Here is a 12628-nt window from a genome sequence, read left to right on the forward strand (position 1 = left end):
CTAGTGGCCTTTGCAAAAAAGATGTAGTGAGAAAATACTACAGTGCAGAGATCGACGTTGTGTTCCTGTCGCGGACCTTTGTCAAGATACAAATAAAGGGAACTGGTGCAGTATATATACACAAATCTCACAGCAATGAAGATATAAGTCTTAAGACACACCTCAGTGGAACCGGAAATAAACATGGTATCAGGTGTATTTGGCACAAACACCTTTGTATAGGTAACGTTACTACTGTAAGTAACATGGTCCTAATGTATACTATGAACGCAAAAGTATATAAAAAATATATATTGTGTAGTACTATGATCCTATTCTGACTGTACATATATAAATATTCATATATTCCATTAATAAAAATGTGAAACTGTTGTGTATGCTGTGTTTACCATAAGTCATGTAGGTGTAAAAACATATTAAAAATAATAATATTAATGAAAATAAAAACTGAATTAATACATCGGAGATTACTGGTGCAAATAAACAAATATACTGTATAACTTGTTAAATATATGTAAGGAGAATATTCTAAAGTGTATATGTATACATAGAACACTCAAAATCTGTCCAAAAGCAAATATATCTATTTAGGGACCTAGTCTTATTACATAAAGGGTGATGTATAATCGGCAATGCACGACACATATAAACATGTCACAAAGATACACAAAGTTGATTCAAATCAGTAATTATTGTCCATAAAGTATGCTGATGTGTCATAATTTAAATCATACAAGAAATTTACTGTTCCAAAATGACCTAAGGTACACAGTATCACTGCTAGTTGTTGTATCTTGAATATATCCGCAGTATACATATCAATATGGGTAACCCCATTGTGGGGAATTAAATCATTATTATGGGTTATAATGTTTACTGCAGTACCTAAATTATATATACATATATATGAATGGAATAATATTCCACATAGAGAAGAGTTGGGTGAACAGTTGAAACAAAAATACACATAAAGCGATATATATATCTCAATGGGAATACAAATAGATACTTCAAAAATTATAATTTTAGAGTAGCATCTAACACGTTCGTATACTATGTATTTTACCAATCTTCCTTCTGTTGTATCCCATAGAGCAGCGCTGCGCAAACTTTTTCAGCTGCAGCCCCCTTCCTGGGAGCCGCAGCGTTCGCGCCCCCGAAGTCACGGCTCAGATGATGTTGCGGGTCACGTGACCCCACTGCGTCATTTGACGCATGTTGCCGTGGCGACGCGTCGCCGAAGACCCGGCTGCCAGTAGGTAAGTGAGGTTACAGAGGCCTCATGCTTCCCCCGGCATTATAGTAAATGCCTGGGGGAAGAGCGCGGGGCCTCTGTAACAGCCCGCGCGCCCCCCCCCCCTGCAAATTCTCAGTTTCAGTTATTAGTGTATATAGCGGTTTTTTTTTATGTGTGTGTACACCTTAGCGACATATTTGCTTTGATATTTATTTTTTACTTTAATATCATTAAAATTGGTTTTAAATTTATCACCATATCAATCTACACAATGAGAGCTTTCAAAAGGGTGTGCTTTTTCCAATTCCTTAACCATTCCTTTATTCCCCTTTTGCACCTGTGTTATCTATTTTTGTACACTAAGCTGAAGCGAGAGTGCCATTCCCATCTTTTTCCTATTCCCCCCCACTCTCTCGTTGCCAATCTTCCCAGGAGTGGACTTCCCAGCAAATTCACCCCAAGGTCAGACTGTGCAATGCTCAGAGAAATTGCAAAAAAAACAAGAGTTACATCTCAGACCCTACAGGCCTCAGTTAACATGTTAAATGTTAAAGTTCATGACAATACAATTAGATAAAGACTGAACAAGTATGGTTTGTTTGGAAGGGTTGCCAGGAGAAAGCCTCTTCTCTCTAAAAAGAACACGGCAGCACGGCTTAGGTTTGCAAAGTTGCATCTGAACAAATCACAAGACTTCTGGAACAATGTCCTTTGGACAGACGAGACCAAAGTGGAGATGTTTAGCTATAATGCACAGCACGACGTTTGGCAAAAACCAAAAACAGCATATCAGCGCAAACACCTCATACCAACTGTCAAGCACGGTGGTGGAGGTGTGATGATTTGGACTTGTTTTGCAGCCACAGGACCTGGGAACCTTGCAGTCATTGAGTTGACCATGAACTCCTCTGTATACCAAAGTATTCTAGAGTCAAATGTGAGGCCATCTGTCCGACAGCTAAAGCTTGTCCGAAATTGGGTCGTGCAACAGGACAATGATCCCAAGCACACCAGCAAATCTACAACAGAATGGCTGAAAAAGAAAAGAATCAAGGTGTTGCAATGTCCCAGTCAAAGTCCAGACCTCAACCCGATTGAAATGCTGTGGCAAAGGAGAGCTGTGCATAAACAAATGCCCACAAACCTCAATGAGCTGAAGCAACGTTGTAAAGAAGAGTGGGACAAAATTCCTCCACAACGATGTGAGAGACTAATAGAGTCATACAGAAAACGATTACTTCAAGTTATTGCTTCTAAAGGTGGTTCTACAAGCTATTGAATCATAAGGTATACTTCGTTTTTCACACATGGCTTCTCCATTTTGGCTTTATTTTTGTTAAATAAATCATGACACAGTGTAATATGTCATGTGTTGTTGTTCATCTGAGGTTGTATTTACCTAATTTTAAGACCTGCTAATGAACAGATGATTGTTATTATGTCCTGATATGTAAAACCATAGAATTCAAAGAAGCTGTACTTTCTTTTTCACACAATTGTAGGTATCCATATTGTCCCAATTGGCAGACAAGGAGGTGACAGGGTTAAATCTCTGTCCAAACAAGAAAGCCTATGGATATATAAAATGCAAGCTTTGGCTCCTCTGGGTCTTAATGAGGAGATCGATGTTTGGTCATTATATGAATGAGCCATGCATTTTATGCTCAACCTTTCTCCCAAGTTAATTCATTTTATACATTTTTATTTTTTCATTGTTTCCACCTCAATATGAATCATATTTATATTTTTAATGCTTGTTTGTTTTACTCATCTCCTGTGTAATTTACTCTCTCCATTATTTATTTCCATTATTTGTCCGCCATATTAGGTACTAATTCTTTATATTATAAGTTTTTTTTGTCTGTTTGATTTTCATGATATTCTTCTATGTTTGAATTAGGTTGTCTTTTTTTGCAGATTCTGCTATTAACTATTCTCTTTCATTTTTAGAGACATTTTTATTTCTCTTTTTTAATATGAAGTATTATGATTGTTCTTTTTCTCATTCCCATTTTTATTAATTAAAATTGTGGTGAATATGTTGATTTTAACTTTATTGTATAAATATCTGTGTTATTTATGTTCTATTAAGATCAGCTGCGATAGCTCCGTTTCGATTAGCCAGTTTATTCTTTCCCACTGGTCCAATCACAGGGGCCCGCGGGGGTTATATACTGCCTCTGAATATTATATTATTACCCCTGATGAAGTCAGTTGTTCTGATGAAACGCGTTGGAATTAAAGCATAATTTGTGCACTTCATCGCAAGTTCCACTCTATTTTATTCATTGGGACTTTACTGCATACATTACTGCTCTTCAAGGTTTAGTGCCTTTGAGGACTCTTTTACTACTGAACATGAATTGCTGAGACAGGGCAGGGGATTCGTCTGAATGAAGTAACAGCTCTAAGACAGGGCAGGGGATTGGTCAGGACTTATCAGCCACGGGTTGACTCCTCCCCCTCCCGAGCTGACTAGATTTTCTGAGCAGATTCAGTTGAATTGGGGAGGGGAGGGGGGGGGGGTCTGCAAAGAAGTAAGTGGCTGCCTGCAGTTTCTTTGTGGCTGCAGTTTGTGTGTGAGTGTGTCAGCAGCAGGTAGTGTGTTCTGTGCTGTTGTGTTGTATATCTGTGTTGAGGTGCTGTGTGTGTGTCAGTGTCAGCAGCAGTGTTTATGGGTGTAGCATGTGTTTGTGTAGAGGTGCTGTGTTGTGTGTAGAGTTGCTGTGTATAGAGGTGCAGTGTGTGTGTGTGTGTGTGTGTGTGTGTGTGTGTGTAGGTGCTGTGTTGTGTATAGAGGTGCAATGTGTGTGTGTGTGTGTTTGTGGGGTGTGTGTAGAGGTGCTGTGTTGTGTGTAAGAGGTGGGGGGGAGAGTACAACGTTTAGTAAATGGCTGCATGTTTGCTTGTGGCTGCAGTGTGTGTGTGTTGTGCTGTTGTATGTGTAGCAGCAGTTTGTGTGTGTGTAGAGGTGCTGTGTTGTGTGTAGAGTTGCTGTGTATAGAGGTGCAGTGTGTGTGTGTGTGTGTGTGTGTGTGTGTGTGTGTGTGTGTGTGTGTGTGTGTAGAGGTACTGTGTTGTGTATAGAGGTGCAATGTGTGTGTGTGTGTGTGTGTTTGTGGGGTGTGTGTAGAGGTGCTGTGTTGTGCTGTGTTGTGTGTAAGAGGTGGGGGGGAGAGTACAAAGTTTAGTAAGTGGCTGCATGTTTGATCGTGGCTGCAGTGTGTGTGTGTTGTGCTGTTGTATGTGTAGCAGCAGTTTGTGTGTGTATAGAGCTACGATGTGTGTGTGTGTGTATAGAGCTCCAGTGTGTGTGTGTGTGCGTGTGTGTGTCAGTGTCAGCAGCAGTGTTTATGGTTGTAGCATATGTGTGTAGCAGCAGAGTTTGTGTGTGTGTAGAGGTGCTGGGTTGTGAGTGTAGAGGTGGTACTGTGTTGTGTGTCTAGAGCTCCAGTGTGTGTGTGTGTGTGTGTGTGTGTGTGTGTGTGTGTGTGTGTGTGGTGTGCTTGTGTGTGTAGAGGTGCTGTGTTGTGTGTGGTGTGCTGTTGTGTGTGTGTGTAGCAGCAGTTTGTGTGTGTTGAGCTGCTGTGTGTGTCTGTAGAGGTGTTGTGTGTGCGTGTGTGCGTGTGTGTGTGTGTACACAGAGGGGGCGGCAGTGTGTGGATATAGATAGCTGCAGTGTAAGTGTATATAGAGGTGGTTTCATGTATTTACCATTTTATTTTAATAAAAAAATCTATATAACTATACAAAGTGTCTTATTATTTATTTAAAAAGCCTACATTTAGCCTATAATAGTAATAATCCCCTCAGAACAGGGCATTATTGGCCAGTAATGCCCTGTTCTTCGGGGATTTTTACTTAAATATACTTTTGAGTGCATAGTATACACTACACTGCATAGTGTTATTTAGTAACGTTACCTATACAAAGGTTTTGGCGCCAAATACATGATACCATGTTTACTTCCGCCTCCACGGAGGTGTGTTTTATATCTAGATTGCTGTGACATTTGTGTATATATACACTGCACAAATTCATTTTATTTGTATCTTGACAAAGGTCCACAAGAGAACCGAAAATATCAATCTCTGTACTATTTTCTAAATACGTCTTTTTTGCAAAGACCACTGGAGTGCCGTTCTTCTACTGTTAGGAGTTTGCGAGTCTACTGTGCCTCATCACATTGGGGTTGTGCGAGCACCCATGGCGGTTCATTTTAGGATTTGTTTGTGCACCTTCCTGGTTCCAATAGTGTCAAATTTGGACCATAAATATTTTCTGTACAACAATATTCATGACCTAAATATTTAACAATTATTAAAGAAATAAATTACAGTGACCAACCCTTCTGAAGTCCTTACATAACAGAAAACAGGGTTAGTATAGTTAAAATTTTATCAGAACGTGTACAATATTGAGTGTAAATGTTACGTCATAGGTGTCATGCAACACATTAAAAAAAATAAAGCTATTAGCCAACATTGATAAAATTAAAGAATGATCAATATACGTGTTAACTACATATTATAAATAAATGTTCTGTCATTATTACAAAACTATATTTTAAATGTAATTTTTTTTGTACCCACAGCTACTGCTGAGTCTGATGAAAACATAACCCTTCCACAACCTTCTCAAGAGGAATTCACTTCAATTATGGAGCCCATGGAGGTGAGGGATCAACCAACACGTGTGCCTCCTAATGAGCCCCAAGGTCAAGCTGCCCGTGCAATGGTGATGTCTGTCCCGCAAGAAACCATGCAGCTACACTTGGCTCAAGTGACACACCGAAAAAAACTAATGCAGAAGTTAAGCCTTATTCACCAGGACCTAGCTGACGTCAACCAAAGCATAAGGGATCACACAGCAGTCACAAGAAAAAGAGCAGCCAGGGAGTTTAAAATGATGAATCTGAAAAGGCAGCAAATAGAATTGCATAAAAAGCAACTGGAGGCCACAGTGGAGAGGAATGCCATAATGCAGCAAATTCTCACGGCCAATAATGCAATGGGAAGCAACCTAACCCACATATCAACCCAAATTTCTTATTCTACTGACCAGGTGCGTGGAATATTGAATCAGGCCATGGCTATATGGAGGCCACAAACACCAGCTACCGTCAGTACCGAAACACCAAACATTTCGACGGATACTACGCCAGCAATCGCCTCTCCATCGACCCCGACACTGCCTCCAGCTCGTGGAGGTGTGCCCACCAGAAGAGGGGCGAGACGTAGCAGTAGAAAAAGTAAGCCGGACCCCATCCGTGCAAAGAGAGGACGCCAATAGTTTTATAGTTTGCCTTCCTCTGGATCAAAATATTCTAAATATGAAATATAGGATAAGTTGCTGTCAACTAAATTTGAGCATATATTTAACTTGATGGACATATGTCTTTTTTCAACCTCATCTACTATGTAACTATGTTTGCATAGCACCTATGTTATACTGTTTGTTTTGTTGCACTATTAATAAAATGTAAAAAAAATTGCTTAACAACCAACCAGCTTCACTCTGTTTGCACTTTACTCAGAAGAGGGTCGGGGTAGGGATTGTTAGGCATTCCAAGGGGGGGAGCGGGTGGTGGTATGGGTTCACCTTTTTTGTACCTTAGGTGTTAATAAAGCTTTATTAGGCACTAGAGTGGCCAATGGTGGGTAGGTAGGTTTGCATGGTAATTTGAATTAACTTTGTTGTCAGGTACTCATGGAAACTCATTAATATCTTAGCAGTTGCTCTACGAAGGGGTTAACATATATATTAATGTAAGAAGAAAAAGAAGCGTGCGCTCCATAGTACTGATAAATTTAAGTGATGATTAGATATCAGGATTGAAAACACTCACAAACAATTTATTCTTGAAGTTTATTGGTAATAATGTTACCACACTGGTTTCCGCACACTGCGCTCTTAGAAGTCCGCAAAGGCGTCCCAAAGCCGCCGAAATCCAACGAGGAATCCACCATATATAACAATGTGGCACTGGGTTTTAACGTCATGTGAAGAGGAAAACTCTCCGGTAGATTTAAATCGCAGGATGTAGCTGCCGTTTCTGCGCCTGTAGATGCCTCTGGTGTGCTTTACCGTTCCTGCCTTGGCGTGGTATTTACATAACAATGTAATCACGTATTCCATGCTGGTTTTCCTTATATTGCCTATGTGTATAATTTCCCCTTGATTGCGCACTACACACATAGGAAAGATATTACTACCGCCAGCCTGACGTAGGTGATAAAAAATGCACTTAATTTCTAGCCTGGACCCTGTACCGATAGATATCAACATTCCAAGGGTTGGATATTTTTTTTTTTTTTTTTTAAACAATCTTTTTCTTTTATTGAGGACTTGTAGCAGAAATACAGAAAATAATGGCATTATATAATTAGCAGTGAAGTCATAGGCATATTACTGCGGTTGTACAAGTCATCCAATAAACCTTTTTCTTTGTTTTAGAAAGAGGTAAAAGGTAAGACAAAGGAAGGGGGAGAGATGGGAAAGACAAAGAGAGAAGGGAGGGGGCATGGGAGGGGGGGGGGGGTTGGTGGAGGGGGGGGGGGTTGGTGGGAGGTGGTGGTTCAGTCGTCTCCGTTCCCATCTGTCCCGTTGGGGTTCATGCTAGGGCCAGGATCTGAAGGAGCGGAGGAGCCGCGGCGCCTGGCCATAGTTCCCAGCTTTTGTAGAATTGGGGCATCTTCTGCTTTAACATAACTGTGAGCCTTTCCATGCTCATAACCAGTGTTCGACAAATCACCCAAAAATCTACTCGCCCAACCAAAAAATCTACTCGCCACCCTAGTCCCGCCCCCAACCCGCCCCTAGTCCCACCCCCAACCCCGCCCCTAGTCCCGCCCCCAACCCCGCTTTAAAATAAAATATATAAATAAAATACATTTAATAAATTCCTAGTGAGAACATTCGTTTTTGACATAAATGTATTTATTGTATTACATTATACTACAATTAGTCCTGGTTACGTGTGTGTGTGTGTGTGTGTGTGTGTGTGTGTGTGTGTGTGTGTGTGTGTGTGTGTGTGTGTGTGTGTGTGTGTGTGTGTGTGTGTGTGTGTGTGTGTGTGTGTGTAAAGGTTGGATCTAGAAATAAAGCCAGATGTGAATGACAGTGTCTGGACGCCCCTGCGTCACAATATCTAAAGCAGCAATCCCGCCTGGGATCTTACCTGATCCGCAGTCCCTCAATGTCCAGGTACCTCATTCCGGCAATGTTATACATTGGAGGGGATGTGTTCCCTACCTGTCTTCTGGGTTAGGGGGGGTTCCGATGTCTTCCGTGTGAAGCTTGAGTCAAATCTGGAAGACAGCAGTATAGGTTATTTCGGTGTAGTATAGGGCAGTTAAGATATATAGGGTAAATAAGAGATCCAGAAACAGAGTGTGAGAGAGTGTGGATGACAGAGAGAGAGAGAGTGGGGGAGAGAGAGAGAGAGTGGGGGAGAGAGAGAGTGGGGGAGAGAGAGAGTGGGGGAGAGAGAGTGTGGGGGAGAGAGGGAGAATGTGGGGGAGAGAGAGAGGGAGAGTGTGGGGGAGAGAGAGGGAGAGTGGGGGAGAGAGGGAGAGTGTGGGGGAGAGGGGGAGAGGGAGAGTGTGGGGGAGAGAGGGAGGGTGTGGGGGAGAGAGAGAGGGAGAGTGGGGGAGAGGGGGAGAGAGGGAGAGTGTGGGGGAGAGAGAGGGAGAGTGTGGGGGAGAGGGAGAGTGTGGGGGAGAGAGAGCGGGAGAGTGTGGGGTGAGAGAGAGAGGGAGTGTGGGGGAGAGAGTGTGGGGGAGAGAGGGAGAGTGGGGGTGAGAGAGAGTGTGGGGGAGAGAAAGGGAGAATGTGGGGGAGAGAGAGGGAGAGTGTGGGGGAGAGAGAGGGGGAGAGAGAGAGAGTGTGGGGGGGGGAGAGAGAGAGTGGGGGGGGAGACACAGAGGGTGGGTGATACACAGAGTGAGAGAGGGCGGGTGACTGGCTGGGTGGGTGACTGACTGGCTGGGTGGGTGACTGATTGGCTGGGTGGGTGACTGACTGGCTGGGTGGGTGACTGACTGGCTGGGTGACTGGCTGGGTGACTAACTGGCTGGGTGACTGACTGGCTGGGTGACTGACTGGCTGGGTGACTGGCTGGCTGGGTGACTGACTGGCTGGGTGACTGACTGGCTGGGTGACTGACTGGCTGGGTGACTGACTGGCTGGCTGGCTGGGTGACTGGCTGGCTGGGTGGGTGACTGGCTGTGCTGGGTGACTGACTGACTGGCTGGGTGACTGACTGACTGGCTGGGTGACTGACTGACTGGCTGGGTGACTGACTGACTGGCTGGGTGACTGACTGGCTGGGTGACTGACTGGCTGGGTGACTGACTGGCACGGGGGGTGACTGACTGACTGGCACGGGGGGTGACTGACTGGCACGGGGGGTGACTGACTGACACGGGAGGTGACTGACTGACATGGGGGGTGACTGACTGACACAGGGGGGGTGACAGACTGACACGGGGGGTGACTGACTGACACGGGTGGGGTGACTGACTGACACGGGGTGGGTGACTGACTGGCTGGGTGGGAGACTGTCTGGGTGGGTGGGTGACTGGCTGGGTGGGTGACTGACTGGCTGGTTGGTGACTGACTGGCTGGGTGGGTGACTGACTGGCTGGTGGGTGACTGACTGGCTGGGTGACTGACTGACTGGCACGGGGGGTGACTGACTGGCACGGGGGGATGACTGACTGACACGGGGGGTGTGACTGACTGACACGGGGGGGTGGACTGACTGACACAGGGGGGGTTGACTGACTGACACGGGGGGGTGACTGACTGGGTGGGGTGACTGACTGGGGGGGGTGACTGACTGGGGGGGGGTGACTGACTGGGGGGTGACTGACTGGGGGGGGGTGACTGACTGGGGGGGTGACTGACTGGGGGGGGTGACTGACTGGGGGGGGTGACTGACTGGGGGGGTGACTGACTGATTGGGTTGACTGACTGGGGGGGGTCGTGACTGACTGGGGGTGGGGGTAACTGACGGGGGGGTGACTGACTGACTGGGGGGGGGTGACTGACTGACTGGGGGGGTGACTGACTGGGTTGAGTGACTGGGGGGGGGGTCGTGACTGACTGGGGGCGGAGGTGACTGACTGGGGGGGGTGACTGACTGGGGGGGGTGGCTGACTGGGGGGGGTGACTGACTGGGGGGGTGACTGACTGGGGGGGGTGACTGACTGGGGGGGGTGACTGACTGGGGGGGGGTGACTGACTGGGGGGGGTGACTGACTGGGGGGGGGTGACTGACTGACTGGGGGGGGGTGACTGACTGACTGGGGGGGGGTGACTGACTGGGTTGACTGACTGGGGGGGGGTCCGTGACTGACTGGGGGCGGAGGTGACTGACTGGGGGGGGGTGACTGACTGGGTGGGGGGGGGGGTGACTGACTGGGGGGGGGTGGCTGACTGGGGGGGGTGACCTGACTGGGGGGGTGACTGACTGGGGGGGTGACTGACTGGGGGGGGTGACTGAGTGGGGGGGGTGACTGACTGGGGGGCGTGGTGACTGAGTGGGGGGGGGTGACTGACTGGGGGGGGTGACTGACTGGGGGGGGGGTGACTGACTGGGGGCGGGAGGTGACTGACTGGGGCGGGGGGTGACCGACTGGGGGGGGGTACCTCTGGTGTCACACACATACTCCCATACACACATACACATTCTCCCACACACACACCCATTCTCCCATATATACACACACACACACACACACACACACACACACACACGGGGGGGGAGGGGGAAGGCCGCGACCAACACCACCACCACGCTCCTCCCCCACCCACCCGCGCCCATCTCCCGCTCGTGGGGGGGGGGGGGGCAGGCCGACCCCCCCCCTATACTTCACGCGGGCGTAGTGGAAGCTTTGGGGAGTTGGCAGGGTGGGGGGGAGTCACGTAACGAGGTGTCCCCCAGCGGGCGCCACTGCCCTGCTCCCCTCGCCGGCATGTCCCGCAGTTTTGCTGCGCAGGTTTGCCAGCATCCCCCCCACCCCGCGGCGGCATGAAGCTAGTTGTCAGACCGGCAGACGGGCATCCCCCCGCCCCCATACCTCACCTCATGCAGACCGGCATCCCCTACCACACACACCTCACCTCATGCGGCGGCTGCGCCGTCATGAAGATAGCTGGGCTGTGTAATCTTTGGGGAGGCGGCAGGGTGGGAGGCACGTGGTGAGCCCCCCCCCCCTGTATGCCAACCGGACTGCAGCAGTGGGGACATCTCGCCCCGGGCAGCGATCGGTGGACAGGAAGGGAAGGGGACAGGAGGAGGGGAGGGGAAGGGGACAGGAGGAGGGGGAAGGGGACAGGGGAGGGGACAGGAGGGGAAGCGGACAGGAGGAGGGAGAGCTAACGCAAAGGCGCGGCAGAGGACAGGAGCAGGGCCGCGGTGGTGAGCCATGTGGGGACCGCACGGGTTGTCTTGCAGGAGGCAGGGAAGGAGCAGAGGGGCCGCAGCATGGAGAGTACTTACCCTGGCAGAGAAAGAATGGCCGCTCGTTGGGGGCGGGCTCATATAGAGCCTGGCCGCGCGCCCACAAAGCCTGGGAGCGCGGGCCAATCAGCTGTCAAGTAGGGGGAGTTTTTTTTTTTTCAGCGCGAGCAGGGGAAATTTCAGCGCGAGCAGGGAAATTAAAAAAAACAACCACGTGTGCTGCTTGGGACAATATTTACTCGCCCGGGGGTTAAATCCACCCGCCCCGGGCGTGTAAATGTATTGGATTGTCGAACACTGCTCCTAACCGTGTTTATTCTATTAACAACTGTTCTTCTGGAGGGTTCTTTTATTTGTTTCCAAGCCGCTGCGATTGAATACCTGGCGGCTGTCAGGATATAGGAGGTCAACCTGGATAAAAGGGAAGGGAGGTCTCCTATTGGTTTTCCCAGCAAATATATCTGAAGGTCTAAGGGGACTTCCAGACCAACGGTTTCATGGAGAAGTTTCTGAACTCTGGTCCAGAACTTCTGGATCTCCGGACATGAGCACCAAATGTGGGCCATGTCTCCCCTTTGACCACATCCCCTCCAGCACAGGTCTGGTGTGCCGGGGAGATCTGGCTCAGTCTGCTCGGGGTCAGGTACCATTGGAATAGGATTTTATAGATATTTTCTTTTGTTATGGTACAAATCGATGTTTTGGTGGCTGATTCACAGACATCCTCCCAGTGTTCCATGTCCATCTGGAGGTTGAGATCAGCTGTCCACTTTTGCATATAGGAATGGGACGGGGGAGGGAGTGTCGACTCTATCCCCCTGTAAATATCGGATATTAGTCCTTTTTGGTACTCGCCTTTGAGGCAGAGGGATTCAATTTTGGTCAGGGCAGGAAATTTAGAGCTTTGGAAGAGAGCTCGAAGA

General features: G+C 47.6%; 1 protein-coding gene across 1 annotated transcript in view; it reads left to right on the forward strand.

Annotated features, from left to right (window-relative positions):
* The window catches only part of SETDB2 (SET domain bifurcated histone lysine methyltransferase 2), a 169604-nt gene extending 162869 nt beyond the window's left edge, over positions 1–6735 (forward strand). The window contains exon 35 of the mRNA XM_075593180.1: positions 5832–6735. Within this exon, the coding sequence (XP_075449295.1) occupies positions 5832–6529 (698 nt within the window). The 3' untranslated portion in view covers positions 6530–6735. The remainder of the gene's footprint in view (positions 1–5831) is intronic.
* The last annotated feature ends 5893 nt before the right edge of the window (positions 6736–12628 follow it).

Source organism: Ascaphus truei, chromosome 3 (genome assembly GCF_040206685.1).
Source record: "Ascaphus truei isolate aAscTru1 chromosome 3, aAscTru1.hap1, whole genome shotgun sequence".
In the NCBI taxonomy this organism is placed as follows: domain Eukaryota; kingdom Metazoa; phylum Chordata; class Amphibia; order Anura; family Ascaphidae; genus Ascaphus; species Ascaphus truei.